Source organism: Colossoma macropomum, unplaced genomic scaffold, assembly GCF_904425465.1.
Source record: "Colossoma macropomum unplaced genomic scaffold, Colossoma_macropomum, whole genome shotgun sequence".
Classification (NCBI taxonomy): Eukaryota; Metazoa; Chordata; class Actinopteri; order Characiformes; family Serrasalmidae; genus Colossoma; species Colossoma macropomum.
This window is the reverse complement of record NW_023494805.1, coordinates 21,895,448-21,918,745: the sequence shown is the minus strand read 5'-3', so window position 1 is coordinate 21,918,745 and position 23,298 is coordinate 21,895,448. Positions and strand designations below refer to the sequence as shown.

At 40.0% G+C, this 23,298-nt stretch overlaps 1 protein-coding gene across 5 annotated transcripts in view; it reads right to left on the bottom strand.

Moving 5' to 3' along the window:
- Positions 1 to 1,166: 1,166 nt before the first annotated feature.
- Positions 1,167 to 23,298, bottom strand: part of rasal2 (RAS protein activator like 2) — a 125,870-nt gene continuing 103,738 nt past the window's right edge. For 3 of the 5 annotated variants that reach the window (XM_036596067.1, XM_036596063.1, XM_036596068.1), the window contains 12 exons: positions 20,079 to 20,177; positions 19,383 to 19,937; positions 18,595 to 18,739; positions 16,386 to 16,530; positions 16,006 to 16,242; positions 13,637 to 13,838; positions 12,389 to 12,588; positions 11,228 to 12,167; positions 10,494 to 10,631; positions 10,099 to 10,301; positions 9,389 to 9,476; positions 1,167 to 2,933 (listed from right to left, as the gene is read on the bottom strand). In XM_036596067.1, the coding sequence (XP_036451960.1) occupies positions 2,766 to 2,933; positions 9,389 to 9,476; positions 10,099 to 10,301; positions 10,494 to 10,631; positions 11,228 to 12,167; positions 12,389 to 12,588; positions 13,637 to 13,838; positions 16,006 to 16,242; positions 16,386 to 16,530; positions 18,595 to 18,739; positions 19,383 to 19,937; positions 20,079 to 20,177 (3,120 nt within the window). In that variant the 3' untranslated portion in view covers positions 1,167 to 2,765. The remainder of the gene's footprint in view (positions 2,934 to 9,388; positions 9,477 to 10,098; positions 10,302 to 10,493; positions 10,632 to 11,227; positions 12,168 to 12,388; positions 12,589 to 13,636; positions 13,839 to 16,005; positions 16,243 to 16,385; positions 16,531 to 18,594; positions 18,740 to 19,382; positions 19,938 to 20,078; positions 20,178 to 23,298) is intronic. The other 2 variants (XM_036596065.1, XM_036596066.1) reach the window with 2 other exon arrangements.

Genomic DNA, 23,298 nt, shown 5'->3' with positions numbered 1-23,298 from the left:
CAGAGCCTTAGATCCTGTTGTCAAAACCTTACTGTCGTAAAACGACCAGAGTTGATGTCGTAAACTGAGTGCTCCACGTCAGGAAATCCTCCTTAGGGGGTGTTGTAAGGCCATTGGCTGTAACTTTTCAAACCACAGGAACAGAAATGGAGGTGGCTTCCTAAACCGTTCAGTATTAATACCGATTAACAAAGAATAACAACTTAAAACAAAGGAAACAGAAAACGATGTGATGAGGCGAAGTTGCAAGGGACACATACCATCAGAAGGCATATATCCTCCTATCTAGACAGCATTACTGACTAATTTGAATCTGAGCTCATGAGAACTGAGCTTTTGAGATCTGTGAAACATATAAAGCCATGGTACCTTCCAATGTACTATTTTTTCCATTATTATTTTCATCAGTCCATTGTCTGACTTGCATTACATGATTTAAGATTTGAATAATTTTCTTATTTTTCTGGCCTATTTTTTTCTCTTTCACTCAAAATGAGATCATTCTGCCTTATAAGTTTAAATACTTTTGGTAGGACCCTTTAGCACACAGCTAATGCAAACCCAGTTTCTCTAATGATTTAAACATCAAAGTGTCCACACAGGACTTGTTAAATCAGCATATTCTTACTAATGAACACAACCCTAGCCATTATATTTCACCCTCTCATGTTACAACCTGTCCAAAAATTGTAACTCCACCATGAAACCTCCAAACAATTAATTTTGAGAAGAATCTGATGATACAAAACATGACAAAAACACTGGATTTACTCATTTAAAGTAATACAAAGCTCTCCTCTGGATTTACTGAATTTCTTTGTCAGATGTCATATTAAACTAAAGTTTCTACAAGTAATGGTATGCTTTCAATGTGTTTAGCACAGATTTTGATGTTGCTGTAGAAAAAATTGGTGCTTGGTGTGCAGTAGCCTACACCACAAGAAATTGTTTAAACAGTATATATCACTTTGTCCTAGGCTGACACTAACATTAGATAACGTTACATTAGCCTGATCTCTGGTTGTGGTAGCCAACACTACTAGTTCAAATTAAAATTGCTTTAAATCTAGCTGACCTAACCTTTTGATATATTTTTTTTCATTTTATTTTTTTTTATCATCATCATCATTCTTTATTTAAAAAAAAGAAAAAAAAAAGAAAGCCTGTTCCATGGCGCAACATACCATCTTTATTCCTCACAACTCACAACTTACAAATTGAAATTGACCAACAAATTGCATTACAGTGAAAAACTGCAAAAGCAGTCAAGGTCTGTGCTACAAAATATAGTTTACGCTGACTGAGGGAGAAGTGAATTGGAAACTGTTTGGTTTGTAACAGCAGCCAGTAAGGAACATTAACCCGGTATGAGAAAAGAGGAAAGTGATGTTGAAGTAACACTGTAGTCTAACAGGTTGAGTAAAGGGCCCCTATGTATAAAACATCTTGAAATTAAGCGTGCTGGCGATCAGTTAGCTCTGACACTGTAATTATTACGTTATGCAAGGTTCGAAAGGAAAACACTGATGCTAAATCAGCACCCTTACTCAGGAAAGTTTATACATCTGGTCCCAGATCAAGGCAGTTTATAGTGTGTTCATATGAAGCGAGTGATCTATTCTCCTAGTGAACCAAGTAGGAAATGTACCTAACAGAAAAAAGTGTTAAATTTGACCAAATTAAGCACATTTTTTTCCTTGGTCACCAATCATTGGTGACTTCTTGGACTGGGTATCAAAATTCAATACTTTTATGATACTGACCCAATTACTTACACTAGTACTTAAGAGTATTCCATGTCATTCAATACCAAATTTCAGTAGCTAAGTAGTAAGTCTTACTAGCATCAGGAAATCAGTAAGCCTATTCCCAAAATCTAAAATCTAAACTGCTGATTGGCTCTCTAAATTACATTCACTAGACATGTTTTGAATATCAGTGTTTCCTAATTACTGACCACAGTGGATTGCAGACGAACTACATCCACCTCCAGCACCTCACGCTCATTTCTGTTGCAAGACACACCCACTTTCTATTTGTAATTTTAAAAAGTTATCAGAAAAAGTATCACATGGGAATGGGTATCGAAGCCAAGATGTCAAAAAAAAAAAAAAGAATGATATCCAGCCCCGTTCATGTCTTTTGGTTTTGTTTTTCTATTGGTGCAAATTGTGTATTCTGAAACAGCCAGTTATTGCCAGTTGACTGCCTGTTAGATTTGACCTAAAGTTTCAGGTTAAAAGCAAAATAACTCTTTATGAGAAGACTGAAAACAATTAAAAACACAGAAAAGTTGAGTTAGAAAACTGAATGCATAAAAATGCCTTAATTTTTTTGCCTATCAACTTCATTTATGGCTATGACTGTTCTCTGTGTGCTTCTGGCATCTTCTTTTAAAACAACTCCATTCTATGATATGTACATCTCCTCAATATATCATATCTTAGTTAAACAATACTTCTTAACAAAATCTTTTAGACTGCAATCTTAATCCCCATGTATGGGAATATCAGTATTTATAAAACACAAAAATCACCATCTCTGCATGACAGTTAAACCTCTGCACAGATTTAAAACACTCCTGTATCTCCAGTATAATCACTGTACAGGAGCAATTAAAGATACAATTTACATACATTAATAGCCAGACATTCCTTGCCACTGTTTTATGTAGTAGTCGGAAAACATGGCCGCCAGCATGCTGTCTTAGTCCAAAGTCCTGAGCTTGATCAATCAGTGCCAGTGACCCTTTGTCCAAGCAGCGGTCAGTAGCTGCTGTTTTTGAACTCTCCGTTTTCTGTGATGGAGAGTTTGGTGGGGTTAGTGGGCGAGAGGCCGTTGCGGAGATTGTGCATGCTGTAACGCTCTTTGACCTGAGTGAGGGCGCTCATGAGCCGTGCATTAGCAGCATCCAGGGAGCTGATCCGTTTCTCCTGTAACAAACACACATAGACATGTCAGAGTGCCCTGTATAAGACAAGAATGTTTAAAAAAAATAATAATTTGACTAAGTAGTATACATTTCTAGAAATTCAAAGAACAATTTACACCTAATGCATTAACGTAATGGTTCCCAATCCTGTTCCTGGACACCTGCCCTGCATGTTTTGGTGCTTTCTCCGTTCTTACATGCCTGATACAACAAGTGAACTAATCCATGCTCTGCCCACAAATGCATTCTTTGGTAGCTACTGTTTCAATTTTTCTTGGAATGCTATGAGAATGCCGTCTTTCACTTGGTTGTATAAGTTGGGGATTGCCGTTTTGCAAATCCCCAACTTCCTGAATCCTGGCAGTTCTGCAACAATTCTTTGAACGCAGGTTTTTCTACAGTACTGAATGGCAGCATTTCTTTGGCTATAAACCGTTTTACATTGTCGGTTAATGTGTGCCATCTAGTACTGTTGCGTTGATATTTAGATACTCTACACGTGACAAGTTGTTCGCAAATGACATGTAAAATAGTTTGCTTGTGCGTTCTCGCAGTTTGCATGTTGAAGTCAGTGTGCTTTACGAATGTAGCTTGCATGACGCTAAGCCGTGTAAGCTTCCACCAAACGTGCCTTGACCGATCAGCTACATTACAATTAAAGAGGGGAAAGACATTTTTTCCCACTAAACAGTAATTAAGATAAACTTGTGCTCATTCAGTTATTTGTCTCACCTTATTTGTTGCGATGAAAATGCACGCAATTCATAAAATGTTGGTTGGAGTTGAAATAAAATAACTGGAAAAGATTGCGGTCAGCACAAATCATCACGATTAGCTCAAATAATTGCGATCAAGCAGTTATGCAATAATCGCGACAGGTCTACCAGAAAAGAATCTGAAACAACACATTTGTCGGTGGAGCATGCATCGATCTATTAACAAGCACTTAAACAGTTGATGTAGGTATATTAGAAAAGGGAAATCAGTAAAATAAGTAGGGCACTACTACTCCAAAACCAAGATTGGGAATCGCTGAATTAAAACATAATCAGAAAATAAAACAAATAAGCTAAATGATGGCTGTTTGGAATGGTGTGGACTAGAGATCAACAGCAGCTCTTATGTGTTCAGGAAGGTGCGTGTTTATGCACGGTGTAAGAGAACAGCCTTCAGAGGTGCAACAAAAGCATGAGGCACTTTCTGAAGACAGCAGAAATGCCTGACTAACATCTGAAATAAACTCATCACATGACAGGCAGCAAAAACTATGTTAAACAAAAAAAAAAAGAACGAGGGTTAAGTTTTGTTAAGAGTAATCAAATAATAGTGAAGGCCAGTGACTAGATGCAGAGTTTGGGGCTGAGGTTGCAAGTGATGCATGATGGTGGGATATGGAAGGAACTGAAGGAGGGCTGGGCAGAATAGCAGCCAATGCTCAAGCTTCACATACCATTAAGTCAACCTGCTAAGAGTGCCCCTAGTCAGCACACATTCCCCAACATTACACACCTCAGCACATTATTCACCTATTTAAAGTTCAACAATACAGTTATAATAATAGGATGAAACAGTATGAACAAATCATCGTTTTGCTCATACATTTTTAGATATGACCTCTTTGTAGGTAACAGTTTTTTTCAATTTTTGTTAAATATGAGCTTAAGATCTATTATGTTATATGTTAGCATTTCAGTAATTTATTCTGATCTATGCTCTTCTTGAAACTTGTAAACATGTATAAAGCTTTGTAGAGTTCAAGCATGCAGTGCTGGAACCCTATTGTTTTTTGTTATGATTTTTCTTCTTCTTTTCTCCACTAAAACAAATTATGCAGACCAAACCATAAGTTGTACAGGCATGAAACTTGGTTAATATATAGTACTCCCTCCTACTACTCAGGAGCACACATGAGCTCAACTGGCCTAAAGGAGTGCTACTGCGTTTGGCCTTGTAACTCTTAAACCAGAATTTTTAGAGACATAAATATGTCCTGATTCCTTGGACCATTTAGTTCTGCCACCTTAGTTTTTTTGCTAATTTGCATAATATGCAGGTTTTTGCTCAATCCCCTTGTAACTATCACCAAAAAATTCACAAGACCCTGAACCTCAATAATTATCAAAAATGTTGACTTTTGTAAGCAATATGGCTGCTAGGGGTGGGAATCTTTAGGCACCTCACGATTCGATTCGATTACGATTCAGAGGGCTGCGATGCGATTATAAAACGATTATCGATGCATCTCGATGCATCTTTTTTCTCTATGCATGATTTCTATCTTCCTACTGTCTGAGGACTTGGTAGTTTTAAAACAAAGTATTTGTAATGATCCATAATGTAAATGCATTACGGATCATTACAAATACTTTGCTTTAATTATCTAAAATATCTTTTATTAATAAGTCAAATGGAAGTGATGTGGCAAGTGAACTAGAAGGCTCTCATTCAGAGACGCTGCTGCCACTCATCTGCAATAAAATGCGCTGTTGCCCTGAAATAAGATCCAGTGGCAATGGGTGTCCACGCAGTACGTTACAACCACCCTTTTGGTCTCGTTGTAGAGAGTGGGGGGGTATTTTCGAGACTGGACGCTGAATCTCGGCTCCAAAGTGTGCAGCATAGCGCGAAAGCCCTGGTTCTCAACGACTGAGAACAGACAGCAGACAGCAGGTCACATAGCCCCGAAGTCTGGCCTCGCCAGTAGCGAACGAAAAAACAGAGATTAAGACGAACATTTGGATGACTTATTCGCATTTACAAGCAGCGCGGTTGGTTAAATCTGCTGAGAGACTGTCTTTCTCTAAAAAGTTGCGAAAATGAACTCACTTCTCTTTCGTATTTTCCTGTTCCACCTTAAATGGTGCAGCAGTTACATTCGGCGCCTAAGGCAGAATTTAAGGTGGAACAGGAAAATTAGAACGAGAAACTGGCGAATGAGAAGCGACTTCAGCCTCATAAAACAGCCGCATGCCGAGACATTTTACAAGAAACTCTTCTAGTTTTGAAGAAAAGTTTTCTGGCGGAGATGGGAGGAAAGCGACTAAAGCTAAAGCTTAAAGCAGGGTGAAGTAAATCTGCGCTCTCGTTTATATTTTTAGCCCATACTAGGACATTATCCCATACTGAGACATACTGGGCATTAAATGTTGTGGCTCCCAAGGTGGTTTGACTTCGTTGAAAGGCAAAATGGCTCTTCTTATCATTTGTGTTGAGACTCCTGACCTAACCTGGCTTTTAATGCAGAGGGAGCCTGTTGAATTTCTCGCTCCCCCAGTAGTGTTTTTGTTACGTGCCGCCACAGACTGTCCGGGCGCTGCACTTTCCCACTTCCAGTTCAGCCTTTTGCATTCCGTCAACATTAAGTTATAAATTAAATATTTAGAAAATCGATTTTTGACGTTGAATGAATCGATTCAGAATTGTTCACGTCCGCATCGCGATGCATCTAAGAATCGAGTTTTTCCCGCACCCCTAATGGCTGCCATATGCTAATTAATCCTTCTGAAATAATTCATAATTACCAAAAAATTTGAGAATGCTTCATCCAAAAAAATAGTATATCAATTTTAGTGCATGCACACTGTTAAGGGGCACTGTAACTTCTAAACAACGGTTTCTCAACATCTGGAGATCCAACCAAGCTGAAAATTTGCAAGCAGCATCTTATAGACAGATTATATGTGAGTTCCTAAGGTCGACTTGATAAAACTTATGGCTGCCATCAACTAGTTAGCTGTCAGCAGGTATTTAAAAGGCTTAACACCGACCAATCGTTATGAAACTTAAATGGTGTGTCTCTGCAGGGACTTTCTAATAACACAAAGTTACAAAATTTGGCCCTTTGAGGATGTCATTCATTGAAATCAAGTACATATTATGTTTCACGTACAAATTTTTAATTATGGTCACATAACAGTTTGTGAACCACATTTTTCAAACTAGTCTCTGGCTTTTGATTCTAACCTTTACGGAACTGGTCTTGAAACAGTCTTACGCACAAACAAGAGCATATGCTAGATCTTGTGATTACAAGTGGTGGTGCTGATATGAATGTACAGATTTAAGATATTGTGGGTTCTGATCATTGTATGGTCTGCCTTGACATTGCTGTACACTCAGATTCTCATAAGAACAGCCATAACAACTTTCTGTACACTTGAAATATTGATGTGAATTATCTTTTAGCCACACTAACTACTGTCCTCTTTGTTGCCTCTCATGCTTCTACACATGATGACTCTGTTGAACCATACAATCGAGTTTTAAATAATATTTTTAATATGAGCTGGCTCCTGAGAAAGTTCGTACTATGTCTTTCTTTTGCTCATCCCCATGGTATGTTTCTCAGCTTAGGGCTTTGAAAGCAGAGGGTGGCAAACTTGAACGCAAATAGAGGAAAACTTCTGTAGTAGTCCACCACTTGCCCTATAGAGAACACCAGCACAAATACTCTCTAGCATTAAAAAAAGCTTGGTCCAAACATTAGTCTGGTCTAATTAAGAGAAACAGTAGTAATCCCAGACATTTATTTTCTATAATTAGCCATCTTGCTCAATTCTAAAGAACCCAGCTTGGCTCCCTTCACTGATGTTTGTTGTCGTTTTCTTGATTTTTTTAAACAAAGCTACATAACATTGGAAATGATTAATAGTATAACTCAACACCCCTCTCCAAACGGTGTCTAAATTGAAGTCCTCTACATCTGCTCTAGATGCTCATCCTACTTCATTATTGAAAGTTTGTTTTCAAGCGATTGCCCTGTTGTTACATGTATTATAAATAGATCGTCAACAAAGGGTGTGGTACCATTGCTTTTTAAAACGGAATGGCAAGAAAACCACTGCTGAAGAAATATGATCTTGATCCTTCTGTTTTATCCAACTACAGGCCAATCTCCATCTTACCTTTTTTACCCAAAGTTTTGGAGAAGGTTGTTGCCAGCCAGTTACAATTATATTTGGAATCTAACATGCTGTATGAAGTTTTTCAGTCTGGATATAGTACATTTCATAGTACTGAAACAGCATTAGTTAATGATGGTGGTTAATGATCTTTTATTGGCAGCTGATTCTGGTTTTCCTAGCCTGCTTATTTTACTGGATTTGAGTGCAGCCCTCGATATATGGCCTATCAACCATGCTATTTTTTTGTGGCACATGCAGGCCATGTTTTAAACCGGTCTATGCCTATTTGACTGGGCATAAGGAGTGTGTAACCTTGGGAGGAAATCTTCTGCAACTGAATAATACTAAAGGTGAGGTTATTCTCATTGGCAGTTCCAGCCAGGTGAGAATAACCACAGAATTGACAATTTCGCTGTAAATGGTTATCATTGTCATCATGTGTGAGGAATCTTGACCCTACATTATCATTCGATTCTCATATTTTCTATGTTTGTAAAACTTCTTTTTACTGCCTATGGAATATTTCAAGACCTTTCTGACTTGTGTCGCTGAGAAGCTGATTCATGTGCTTGTGACCTTACGGTTAGATTACTGTAACGCCCTCTTGGCTAGACTTCCAAATAACAGTATGCAGAGATTGCAGTATGTTCAGAACTGAGCAGTGCATGTTTAACCAAAGCTCCATTTTTTTCACATCATCCTAGTTTCAGAGTCTTTGCACCGGTTACCCATTGGTTTTTATAAATTAGTTTGTGTTTTAAGTACTGCTCATAATTTATGGCAAATTTAGACCTTTTGACGAACTTTCACTTTTTATTCTTTCTCTGTAAATGATGTCCAAACTGCAATAGACCTTAGGCTTCACAGGCCCAAAATGTAGAAGGCCTCATTGTGCATATTTGTGCTTGAACCCTCAAATTGCCACTTGCAATTATATTTTGCATTTTAGCATTACTGGGTAGTTGGATGTGCTCAGAAGACAACGATTATGTAGCTTAATTAAATGTCATTATGTGGATGGCCAAATGAAGCTGTATGCAACTGTCTGGAGATTTACTGTTAAAGCCTTCCCTGTCACACATCTGGCCACAAACCGAAACATTAAGGAGCATTTCTGCATGGTCTACACTCTTGCGCTCCTTTGAGAATCAAACACAGGGCTAAAAGCTAGAACACCCAGCAGGATTGCAGCCAGGCATAGGTGCTTGGTTCGGTGGTGCTCACACAAGACTAGCCATCCTGTAGCAGTGGCAGAGTGCAGTAGTACTTGCCTGATTGTATTACCTCAGCTCCTTTAGGCACCTGCAGTTCAGCAGAACACAGTAACAACAAGCCAGTGAGCAGCTTCTCTGCTTCTACACAGTGTGAGCTTCAAAGAGACACACCAAGCCTATGGCTTGGCACGCTGCCCATGCCTTTAGCACACCAATCCTTCGAACACTATCTTCAGTTAAACATGTCAGACTGTTCTAGAATTAAACTGTTACTACAAGAGTACAGATGCCGCCTATCTAGCATCAGTTATACAAGTCTTGGTTCAGACTTGTTGTACCTGTGCATCAATGATCTTCTGCTTGGCATCTATGATTGCTTGCATCTCCGCATGGTCTCTCTTCAGCTCCTCCTCTACTGTCATTAACCTGATGTGTAGAAGCAGAGAAGATTAAAATGTTGGCAATAAGCTGACACAGCTGGATGAACACATGTTGCATACACCTATGTGAGTGATTCACCCAAATTCTCAACAAACCAAGAGTTTCTAGTACGCAAGCCACTTTAGTGTGCATTATTCAAAGAGAAGCAGCCATGAAACCCAGCATGATTTAACAAACATGTATTTGCTGTAACAACTTTCAAAATGAGAGGTTAAAATAGTTTGTTACTAAGATGATGAGTTACTCAATATTATATTATTGTAGAGCTGCAATAATGACTATTTTCATAATTTAGTAGCTGGTCTATTATGACTTCAATTAATTGATTAGTTGCAGACATCAGTCTGGCAACAATGTTTCATTCCACCAATTAAAATACAAAGATGAGTTGTTTTTTAAAAAAATAACACATCTATCCTAATTTCTAATTCATATTTTATAAAGGGCAGAGCAACAGATTTTGCTCCTGAAAACTTTATTTTTGAAAGGTCCAAGAAAGAATAAGTCTGCATTAACTTTGACAAGGTCAAAACAAAATCAGACCAGATTGTGACTGTATTCCTAAAGAATAATAATCTGTTCTGTTTCGCCATCAGTACACACACACCTGCAGATGATGCTCTTCATCTGGCTGTCCTTCTCCTCCTGCTGTCTGTGCAGGCGCTCCTCACTGTCCTCCAGACGAGCCTTATATTCCAGCAGCAGCCTTTGCAGCTGCTGCTCCTGCGCCAGCAACCTCCGCTCATACTCCTCCAGCCGGCGGCTGGAAACATGCAGGCGCTCCTTCAGCTTAGAGATCTCCTGCTCATACTGCAAAGGGAGAGAGAGGATCCTCAGAGTGCTCATATACACAGTTAGGAATAGCATGAAAAAGGCTCTACCAAAGATAGGGTGTCATTTACTATAAGGTGAAAACCTTAGTCATACTCTCGCAGTTATTTCCAGGTGTAGTAAACTGTATATTCTATTAAACCTCTGACACTATAGCAGGTCGATGCATACCTTCTCCACATGCTTGCTGTCCTCTCTGCTCTGGACTTGCTCCTCCTTATCTTCCTCATACTGGCCATTATTCAGCACCCATGCTGCTGTCCTCTCAACTGGAGACATGGTGACCGACTCCACAGGAGACTGCACCTGCTTCAAGTGCACACACATACACACAAACAAGGAGTCTGACTATGACCAGGTTGCTAGGTTCTCAAATTTAAAAACCATGAGATATCTGAACTCTACAATGCACCATAGGGCAGTGAAGAGTCAGCATCGTTTGATCAGAGGTTCTAATCTGTATACACATTTAAAGGTGAAGAACCCAGCAAAAGTTCACTTTCACAGATCAATGGTCAGTGGCTAGCTTCATCATTGTGTGACGGCAGACGTGTAGTGCAAACAACAGTCCTAACAAAAATAATGCTATGCATGTAGACACCTTTGTTTTTGACTTTTTAAGCTATTTTCATGCCTTATAAATCCGAACAATATTTTTGCATGAAATGCCCATCCCAAATTTCATAGTTTTGGGCTTCTGATTTAGCTCTTGACAAGTAATGTATTGTGTGTTAATATATGTTTGTGTCTAGGAAATGGGAAGATTTTGTAAACCTACATCCGCATATTGTTGACATCTTTTAATTTAATTTTACCTAAAAACATTAGCAGCCCTTTACATTGTGTGAACACTGATGATGAACGCACCAGTAGAAACAGGAAGCAACCCTTCAGAGAGCATATACCTGTCTGTTAGAGCGACCGCTGGGGCCAGGGCTGTCCCGGGAGCATGTTGATTGCTGTCTGGAGCCCCCTCCGCTCTGCTGCAGGGGCTCAGTGTTGATGCTGCTGCTGCTGCGCAGTGAAGCACTGTGAGGAAGAGACCTGGGGAGGCGTGACCCTCCGTTCCCTACTGCTACGTGGCTTCGACTCTGCTGTTCCACTTTCACAATGTGTGCTGTGCCAGTGCTTTGCTGCCTGGCCTCAGCCATGGCCTTGGCTCCAAGGGGCCAGCGGTGGGGGCCACTAGAGGCTGGCAGGGTCTCCTCCCCGCTCTGTGGCCTCTTGTGCCTTGGTTTCTCCTCGTCCAAGCTGCTAGCAGCAGAGGGTAGGCGGTTTCTGGGCATGGGGCCACAGGCTCCAGGGCTGGCACTACGAGAGCTGCCTGTGGTGCTCAGGTTTTCAGAGCTAGAGTTGGGTGGCAGGGACCTGGCTGAGCACGCCTGTGCTGTGTGCAGGTTGCTCAGATGGTAGACTGGGTTCTGGAAACAGAGTGGCTGAAGGCTGCGCTGTTGGCTTAGGGACTGGTGTAGGGGCTGGCGCACCTGCGGTGCACTTTGGGGCAAGCTGTCCTCTTGAGGGGGCTGCTGCTGTTGCTGCTGTTGGGGATGGTGGAGGTGGGTGGGCGGGGGAGACAGGGGACCGATGGATGCTTGGGAGCCCACCCGACCTAACCTCGGTGAGGCTTCATGGAGAGGAAGGGGCCCAGCAGGGCCCTGGAGAAGATGTGAGTCCTGGAGGTCCATGAGGGAGACGCTGCGGCCGCTGGGGAGTTGACTCTCTCGCTCCTCCTTGTCTGAGAAGCTCATGCTGTGCAGAGAGGGCTGCTGACCTAGTAAGGGGGGTTTTACTCTCACCAAAACCTCCATGTGCTCCTGGACTGGAGATCTGATGTTCAGGATTTCACTGTAAAGCAAAACAGATAAGACTCACTGAACATAAAAAACAGGAGCGAAATAAAACAGCACCTATGAATGCAATGAATGCCTTTCTCACGTTTTTCCATATTATAGTAGTGCTTTTCACAGGTTTACTTAGGTGTAGTCGCTGTCCATGAAAATAAAACTGTTGAATTTTATTTTATTAATAATGAAGCCATTACTTTGAAATATTAGCAGTGTATCTACCTGTCTGCTGGGTCCTCAAATATTCTCTGCAGTCCTGAGGAGATGCTGCTGTTGATATTGTGGGTAGAGCTATGCTCCTCGAAGTGCCTCAGCTGCTGCTGAATTGGTGTGGGGCTGGACAGCGAGCATGCAATGTCTCCGAGGATACGTGGCAGGGGCCCCAGTTTAGCAACCGTTGCCTGCAGGAAGGAATTGTCACCCTGGGATTGCCATGTTCATTCGGGCCACGGTGAGCACATGACACCCCGAGTGGTTTTGAGGGGGCAGATGGTAGAAAAGGGAATTGGTGGGTTGGCATAAGAGGCACCATAATGCATTGGTGCCGAGACACAGTGTATCAAGCAGAAAAAGAAAAGAGAAAAGAGAAAGGAGAGAAGGATGGGGGACAGAGGAAAAAAAACAAAATCACTTCAAATTAGGAATAAATGGAAAAAAAAACATGCTTCCAAAAATGATAAGCCATTCCAAAACCAATTAAATCAATAAAAAGGCAAACTCAGTGCATGCATCAAGGACAAATATCACCAGGCAGTTACGTGTGTGACAAGGTGCATATAGAGCTGTGATAAATGAACTAATGACTGAAGACAAACATTATAACAAAGGGAGGTATTAATGCAGCCAAAACATAATCAGGCTGTGAGGAGGCTGAGGGCAAAGTCTTGTATGAATTAGAGTTGAGTTAGAAAAGGAAGAACCATGAGGGGGAGTCCATGTACTGCATCATATTACATGCCCACTGCCATCACATCACACTTCAACCAGAAATAAGTATCTTAAACCTGCAACCTGTGTCAACAGAATGTATACTACACATGCTCACACTCTATTGCTCAACGCAGAATGAATGTAAACATTAAATATGAAGTCAATGTATACAACAGAAATCACACAGCATGTCTAAGAGGTAAGCTAATTAGTACAGAGAAAAAAAGTATCAGTACATTTGCACAGAGCTCGCTGCCACAAACCAAACATGCCAGTCACTGTGGCATTTACAGCAATACCCCAAGGCAATAAATTAGTGTGCTCTTTTGTTTCATTCCCATTTGGCTTAGGGCCTAAGCATAAATTACCAAAACACTGTACAATGTTTATTTTTTGTGCCAACCAGGAAATGTGGGTACTTTTGAGTATAACTATTAATTACAGCTGCAAGTACATCTGAAGCATATAATATGGCACAAGTTTGGTTAGACAACGTATTGCCTGAGGTACTACTGCAGTGCAATTCACGCAGTGTATTACCTTGTCTAGCTGTGACACCACATCCCACAGCAAAGCATGCAACAGAGATAGTTCCCGACCCAGGTCGATGTAGCCCTCGAAGCCCGGAGTGTTGGAGATGGACTCGAGGTTTGAGATCTCCAGCAGGAAGCGGGTCATTCCTGCCCACTCATGCTCCAGGAAGTCATTCATGAAAGCCATGTACTCCTCTTTGTTACCAAATCTTAAAAAAAAAAAAACATTACAGGCAAGCACAGTACCATTAAGGAATATATATAGATTGTGCTTTTTAGATTTCTAAATAATGATTTTCAGAATTGATTTAAAAGGGACTGAAAAATCAGAAGATCAAAATCTCAGTTTCAGCTACAGGGGTGGAATATTTCCCAAACAATGAAACCTTTGTGAGATTGTGTTTATAGGAGGACTGCTGATTTGTACCACTGTTTTTACTGTGATACACAAACTAACACACTTAGTTCACAAAGTTCTGCACAAAATGCACAAAGTTCTTTTACCATACTATGTGACAATTAGCAAATGTCTTATAATATTTCAATATGTCTTACTGCTACCTTGCTAGCTAGCCAACATCTCTGAAGAACACCGATGTTTAGCAAAGCACCAATGTTCTTGAGAGATGTTAGCTAGCAAAGTCTGAGCAAAACCTAATGAGAAGCATGCAGCGTCCCAACAGACAGACGTTGACACTCCACTTTTAGAGGTGTGGTTCCACCCCTGGCGTATAACATACATTCATTTGAGCAATTCTTTTTGATTGGCAGTGTGTGTTTATTAACAATGTTTTATAAAAAAAAAGTTAAAACTTCATAAAACTTTATAAAAAGTTGTACTATAATTCTAACCATAGCCACCTGACTCTCACATTCTGATTCTTGATTAACAAAATCAGATATGTTAAATTAGGTCTACAATTGTGTAACTATTTTTCTAAACCTATCAAACTGAGCAAATTGGTTAAATCATGTGGCCCAGGAAAGCTTTTGAGGTCCTTTGTGTGGGCTGCAAGTTGCAAAATGTTGAGAACCCACCCAAAGGTGCTCTTTGTAGTTCTAGAATTAGAGACTGTCTCTGTGCATTATTTGTTAGCCCCCTTCTACCCTGTTCTTCAATAACCCGGACTCCCACAGCACCACCACAGAGCAGGTATTAACTGGGTGGAGGATCATTCTTAGCACTAGAGTGACACTGACATAGTGGTGGCATTTTAGTGAGTGTTGCACCAGTACAAGTGGATCAGACATGGTAGTGTTACTGGAGTTTTTAAGCACTGTGTCCATTTCCAATCCACTCTATTAGACACATCTACCTTGTTGGTCCACCATGTAGATGTAAAGTTAGAGATGACAGCTTATCTGTTGCTGCACAGTGTGTGGTAGTCATCCTCTAGTCCCCATGTGTCAAACACAAGGCCTGTGGGACAATCCTATCCAGCCCGCAAAATAATTTTAATTATCTATTAATATTTGCCCGGTTCACCATTAGCTGCACTACAATCCCCAGTATGCACTTCAATTTAATGTGCGCTCTGACCCCTCTCCCCCAACAACAATCTATGGGACAAAATAAAAGATCTCAGGCGGCTAGTTGAAGCAAACAGGCAGGCTTAAAAGACCTACTTCCTAGGGACATTTAACAAGGTTTAACAGTTGTATGTAGCTAATGTAGTCTATTGTTTTATATAAAACCTTTTTTTATTATTATTTTTGAATGGTTCAAGTATTCAGTGCCTAATTTGCTGTTGCAGTTTTGGCATACTGTAAATAAACAATGGCCAGTTTGGGTCATAGTAAAATGTTAATGAAATAAAAATGCAGCTGGCCCACGGACTTGTTGAGATTTTTTAATATAGCCCTTTTAGTGGTTGAGTTTGACACCCCTGCTCTAGTCTTTCATCAGTGGTCACAGAATGCTGCCCACATGATGCTGTTGGCAGGATATTTTTGCTTGGTGGACTTCTCAGTTCAGCAGAGACACTGAGGTGTTAAAAAACTCCAGCAGCACTGCTGTGTCTGGTCCACTCACACCAAGGCACCACACACTAACGTCACCATCATGTCAGTGTCAATGCAGTGTGAGATTGATCCACAACCCAAATAACCACCTGATTTGTGGTAGACTACAGTCTGTAACTGTAAAATGTAGAATGTAGTGCACCTATTTGGTAAACAGACCTGATAAAATGCACAGAGTGCAGATACAAGGACTTAATGAAATGGCCAGAAATGCGTAAATATCAATTACATTTATAATCTAGTTGTAAGTATAATATTATAAAATGTTATTTAAAGACATGCAGCTAAGCAGAAAAATATAACTCAATATAATATAACATCAACAACATAAAAGCAGGATGTGCGGTGGCATACTTGGTGAAATTGGCGAGGTTCTGGATGACCTTGGCGATGAGGGTGAGTGTGCGAGAGGTGCGGTCATCAGGATATTCCTGCATGAGGTTGAAGAGGGAGGGCGACATGATGGCTGGACACAGGAAGCGCAGGAAGAGTGAGGCGCTGATCAGCCGCTGGCTGATGTCCTGCTTCCCCCGAGACTGGCACTGCTGCTTCCATGAGGCAAACACCTCCTTCAGTTCACGTGGGAACACACTGCAAGAGAGCACAAGGATGTGAGATGCACATGCACACACCAGCTGTGGCCCACACTTTCACTTCCAGGCAATAAACAATCTCAATGAGGAAAGTCAATAAATGATAAGTAAAAGAGCATTCTCTGTAGTTACTACAATTACCAGTAGGAATTGATGATCTTGCAGAAGGCCAGCTCACAGCACATTTTCAGGTTGCTCTGATGTTCAGGCAGCTCGCCGCTGGAGCACTTTGACGGATCCACCTCGCAGTTCTCATCTGACTCATACAGAGCTTTGATAAACTCCCCTTAATAATGAAAAATAGGCTTTCAATTACAATCATCTCAGCTCCTGTTTGGTTAATTCTGGGTTTATTTAGAATCTATATTTGGATAGAAAACCACCACTGACAATGTTACATTCCTGAGTTGCCTCAAAATGGTGTCCTGATTAGAGCTTGAAATATTTGTCTGCTCTCATGGGCTTTGGTCAAGGTCAGATGTAATTTCCCAAATACATGTTGGGCTCATATTAGGTCAAAAATTCATGTTTGGGTTCTCACCTTCCACCTTCCGTTATTCTTCCAGAGTACTTTCATTACATTAAAGCTATTTTTAATCTGTCAGGCTTCACACATCCATTGTTGTTGGTAGAATTTAGCACCAACATCCATGAGGCCCATGATCGAGAAACAATGGATATGCAGGAAATCAAACAGTGAATCAATTTAGGAGAGAACAGATTAGTGCAGCCTAAAGGATGTTTACTTAGTTTGGACAAACTGTTTTTAATGTTAGATGTAATATGTTCTATTTAAAAAGAATACAGATTTAGGATTACAGAGATGAAAACTAAACTTTCACTATATTAGCCTCACACAGTTTGAGAATAGCACATTAAGGTTGTCCTAACACACTAAGATTGTTCCAAATCATTGCCTGATGGATAAATTGGTTAAGGCAGAATGGAATATTAAAAACTATGATTTGATAATAAGATATCCAAAATTAAGATTAAATTAATCTTAATCAGCACTTAGGGTGTTGGGATGGTTCAGGTCAGTTTGGAACAGAAATTATGGTATGATTTGTACTGGTTCTAGCTTGGACAGAAAGTTCTAGGGCTGTGAATAGTTGAAAAGTCTGGATCCGGAAGTAAAAATACTATTCTTAATCATCATTGGGAATCAGATTTTTGACCATGAAACTTTAACTGCCCAACGTAGATTTACCATGAGCTACGAGATATAACATATATGCTGATATAACATGATATAATTACATAATCTTGTAAGTCAATCTGATTTCAATTTTATTTATTTTTTTTTTTAAATCATGTTTTGTTTCCCCATTCCTTGTGAAGAAATACACTATGCAGAATCCTAAAGCAGGAGACATTGCTGTTTCGATGGAAATTTTAACTATGTGGTTTAGTGCCAGAAAGGCATGAAAAAAAATAGAAATTAAATAAAATAAACTGGTTTTAAAACAAAAACTCTCACTCTCCTCTACCTTCCGTCTTACAGCCACAGAGTCTAAGCACACATAATAGACGTATTCTCAAACATAAATATCACATTTTCTTAGGACAATCACACACATTAATATAGCATCAGAGTTTCTTCATCCCTCAAGTTCCATTTTGATAGATATATTTGTCTAAGGAGACCACTTCAAAACAATAAGATATGAGGATTAATATAATTCTTAAAATCATTCATTCTTTCATAGCAAGCTTCACTGTACAATGCCTGCTAGTTAAAAAAAACAAAAAACAAAAAAACACTGAACCAAAAAGACACAAAGCAAATGCTATATGTACATAACTATAATGTAAACAATAATTTAAAACCAAAAACATTATTATACAGAAAAACAGTAGACAGAAAACACAAGATTGCAAATATTGTCAGAAAACTGTTTGTTGTGGAGGGAAAGGGATTGTTTATAATCATTCGATTATTTGCTGTGCTTCTTGGCAGTAGGTTAAGTAGTTAATCCCTTCCTTAAAAAAGGATTAAGGCCACAGTCTTGTACCTTTCCCTTTTTGTCAGTTTTTCAAAACTTTTTTTTTGTCCAAATTTTTTTTTATAATGTTGTAATTTATCTTGTAGCTGGTTGGTTGGGTTGGATGCTTAAAACTCTTTATGAAATGGATTTTCTGAAATGCCTATGGAGAAAATTAATCTGATTTTCACTTCCGGAACCAGAGCTGCTGAAAAACTTGCCTGTTTAAAACTATAGTTGAGATAACAAGGAACACCTGATTTGTTTTCAACAAATTTCAGCCAAATTTGAATTATGGCCCATACAGGGTCAGTCGAAGAAATACAAGTCTGAACATGTTCACAGATTAAGGTATCACCTCTTACCTAGTGCATCATGTAGGTACTTCTGGCCCACCAGTTTTAGGTACTCTTCTATTGCTTTGGTAGCCAGTGTGTTTTCTCTGAAGATCAGCACATCGTGATCTGCACAGCGATCCACTTCAGACATCACCAGGTCTGTCAGAAAGTCCTGAGACAGCAGACACAAAGTTTTAAAGTCCCAGCTTCAGCACAATTTCACTGTGGAATTCAGGAGACCACAATAGTTACTGGTTATGTGCATCACGCAGAAGGCAAATACAGATTATATTTGAAACACAATCCTCATCTGACAAGACAGGCCTTTACTTAACACTGAAGTGAGATTACAGTTTATAACATTCTTTCCAAACAAGATAACCTTTAGAGAACAAATGTTTAGATCTCTCATACTGGTGCATCCTTAATTTGCTTAAAGGAATAACTATGCAAAACATGTTTACAAAAACGAATAAAAAAACAGGCCAGAAAAATGCTACTACTGCTGGTCTTTGCTATATTATATACTTTTGGCCATTTTATCGATATATTTGTAGCATGGCACACAATGTCAGAAACCACATACTGAAGTCTATTTGAGATAATGAGGTGGTTTGAAGCATGTGACGAGTTAGGCTTACTTGTTAATTTCTATTACTTCTTAACTACATTAGCCTCCTAGCTCCAATGCACAAAGTTAAGACACCAAACATGTCTCGACATGTCACCAAACATGGCTGATGTCCTACATTTGGTATATGGGGCACTTTTGTTTGCCAAACATTTCTTTAAGAGTCCCGAAAAGTGAACTGCACCTTTGCCCTGCCCGTGCTCTGCAGGATGTGTACAAGTGCACTGGCCATCTCCTCTTTATTCCTCACACTGATGACTGGCTCCAGCACTGAACACAGCATGGTGTAGTTGTTGGTCACAAACTCCGCAAACTCCTTGTACTGCTCCATTGGCAGGATGGAGATGGTCTGGAAGCGGGACTTGATGCGAATGGTGGGGCCTCCACCCTTGGCCTTGCTGGTGGTGGGTGTGCTGACTGGGTACCACTTCTCTACAAATTGCCTGCCACTTACGCCCTGCACAGGAATGTTGACCAGGCCCACATAGTTGTTCTTGTCTTTTTTTTTCTTCTTGTCGGTATCGCGATAGATGTGAACAGTGATGCTCTTGATGCCAGGCAGGCCGCCAAACTCAAAGTGCTCACCCCAGAACAGGCAGTCCGAGCGTGGCTTGCTGGTGGTGCGGGCGTACATGATGTCGTCCAGGCACAGCTCACAGAAGTACTTCTTCTTGGGTGGCAGGTCTTTAGCTTCGATGATCCACAAACGGAGGATGTTCTCTGCCCGTCGGCAATTGTCCTGAGGACCCATAAAATAAGCAGCAACACAAAGAGAAAATAAAAGGTGAAATCCTAGTTACTCACTGTTTCATCTGCTCATTCAACAGAATAATCATGGTAAAAATAAAACAGCAAAGTAAAAGTAGACAGCAACAGGCACCTTATTTGGCTGCACAGTTCTTCTGAGGTTCTCCATCCACTTGTCTCTCTCAGAGGCCGAGGAGCAGCTGAAGCATTTACTCCCACCTGAGAACGTCACCTGCAAAAAGTAGAGACCAAAAAAGAAGTCAGGATGAACCAAGAAGGGGCTACCTTAAAAGTAATTCATAAAGCCTAAAACAATTAACGATTCAGCATAACCTTCTCAGAACATTGTTTCAAAGTGATGGATCGGCCACAAAAAGCTGAATTCACACAACTTTCCCGTTAACCCAAATGTAGTCAATCAGCCAAGACATGTTTGGTTTCTGAAGCATGCATCTAATGCAGCTAATGAGCATTGGAAACTAATACCTCATCAATTAGCACTGTGCAAACTGCAAGCCTAAATCATCACACACTTGCCTCAAACTACACTGGGTCAATGTAGTTGTTAAGCAAACTCTAATAGACTTGCTTAAGTAGTTTCTGACATACTGTCATCTATAGAAATCAGGGGTAGGGTGGCCCGAAAAGCATTTACTTTAAATGCTCATTGGTATTTCTGAACAAGTACCCAACTACTTATTCTCAAAACCACCCTTAAAGACGATAATATTTTTGCCATTCTGTATCACTGCAATTCAAAATATATCTAGTACACAATACAATGGAAACATAGGCCTCTTTTCCACTGTAGAGCCAAATGGTTCTCAGGACAGTACCTTACCATTTTGTGCTGTTGCAGGCTTGTGAGACCGCTTACAGTTTCTTTTTCCATCTGCTATGCTGCTAAATCAGAACCAGGAAATATTGGAAAAAAAAACTACAAAAAAAAAAAGAGTGGCTAACTGCTAACATCCCAATTCCTACACACACTACAAAATGCATTAGATTCCAACTTTCCCTAGTCACTCAGTGTGCTTTCAGGATCTTTATCCCCTTAATGAGTGTTACGTGAACATCAGTTATTGAAAATGGGCCTGTACAACTGTGGGTAGCACCTGGCACCTGTAGCCAGCTAACTAGCCACTAGCATTAGCATGGCCTAAGCAAACATGAGCCCATGCTAAGAGGATGAACAAGTGTTTTAGAGCATAAACAAGTCCTTTTTAAGTACTGTCTCCCTGGAACAGAGCCTGTACTATGGTGGAAGGCATCATACGCTCGCATTAGCTTAGTCCAGCAGGGTACAGCTTTAAACACTAAAGAACAAGTTCGAGTTCAGCTTTCTGTCACTCCACCATCAATCAGTTGACTTTGGTCTCTCCGATATACGTTTTTATAGTCTATGCTTGTGATAGTGCCATTTAGTCAAACTGAACCAGTAGTGGGCTGTTAGCTTAGCCAAAAAGCTACATATTCAAACACCACAGAACAGGTTTAATCTTGACTTTCTGTCCCTCTAACACCAGCCACTTTACGTCCTCTGATCTGAGTAATTATTAATTAAACTTGTGTCAGCTTTTGATGTCTCAAAATCAAACCTGTTCTGCAGAAAAGACAGCATGCTAATTAAGCTTATACTAACCTTCTACTACTTCTACTATCTACTACTTGTTAGCAGCACAGTTTAGAAATTGTTGTTACATTTAAAATCATGCAGGGCTTTTATTTATTTGGTGTCTGTGTGGGCGAATTGAACTTTTGTTTATTTGCTGCACAATACCGACATAAACGTAGAACTAAATCAGTGGCCTGGCAGTGGAAAAGAGGCCATAGCTAATGTTTCAGTCCTCACCGACTGTGATACACACCACTACGTGAGCCCTTTATACCTGGTGAGTGGTTATTTTTACACATGAGTACTTCACAGAGAGTTTCTATAGCGCTCCAAACTACAACCCCAATTCAATAAAGTTGGTATGCTATGTAAAATGTAAATAAATGTAAATCAAAACAGAATGCAATGATTTGCAAAACTCATAGACCCATATTTTATTCACAATATAACAGAGAACATATCAGATGTTGAAAGTGAGACATTTTAACATTTAATGGAAAACATTTATGCATTTAGAACTTGATGGCAGCTACGCATCTCAAAAAAGTTGGGACGGGGCAACAAAAGGCTGAAAAAGTAAGTGGTACTAATAAAAACAGGAGGAGCAATTTGCAACTAACTCACATGACTGGGTATAAAAAGAGCATTTTAGAGAGGCAGAATCTCTCAGAAGCAAAGATGGGCAGAGGTTCACCAATCTGTGAAAAACTGCGTCGAAAAATGGTAAAGACTTTGGATATCCCACCATCTATAGTACATAATATCATCAAAAGATTCAGAGAATCTGGAGAAATGCCTGTACACAAGGGACAACGCCAACGGTCAATATTGGATGCTTGTGATCTTCGGGCCCTCAGGCAGGACTGTATTAAAAACAGGCATGATTCTGTACTGGAAATCACTGCATGGGCTCAGGAACACTTCCAGAAATCATCGTCTGTGAACACAGTTTGCCGTGCAATCCACTAATGCAAGTTGAAGCTGTAACATGCAAAGAAGAAGCCATATGTCAACACAATCCAGAAACACCACTGTCTTCTCTGGGCAAAAGCTCATTTAAAAAAAAAAAATGGAAAACTGTTCTGTGGTCAGATGAATCAAAATTCGAAATTCTTTTTGGAAACCACGGATGCCGTCCCCTGCAGACCATCCAGCTTTTTATCAGTGCACCGTTCAAAAGCCTGCATCTCTGATGGTATTTTCAGATGTGTTGCTGCCATCAAGTTCTAAACGAGTTAACATTTTTCATGAAATGGTAAAATGTCTCACTTCCAACATCTGATAGGTGTTCTATGTTCTATTGTGAATAAAATATGGGTCTATGAGATTTGCAAATCATTGCATTCTGTTTTTATTTACATTTATTAACATTTTATAAAGCGTCCCAACTTTTTTGGAACGGGGTTGTACATTTAAAATAATAATTTCCTAAATTGTTATAATCTTGCTGCCTTGTAGCTCCTGCGGAGTACTAACAGTGTGTGGAAGAGAATCTTCTCTGACACCACCAGCCCTAAAAGCGCCTGATTGTGATTTCATCGCAATGAACAAAAGTATCGCATCTAAGGCATGTATACTTAATTTTTAAAAGATGAATCATTAGTCTTTTTGTGCCTCCAAGGTACATCAACCTCCTTTTTTTCCTCTGAACATTTTTCTTATCATCTGATAATTTAAAGTGCTCCCACACAAGTGATTTCTTAGGCATCTTTGCCCTTTTAGCATCAGTGGCCACATG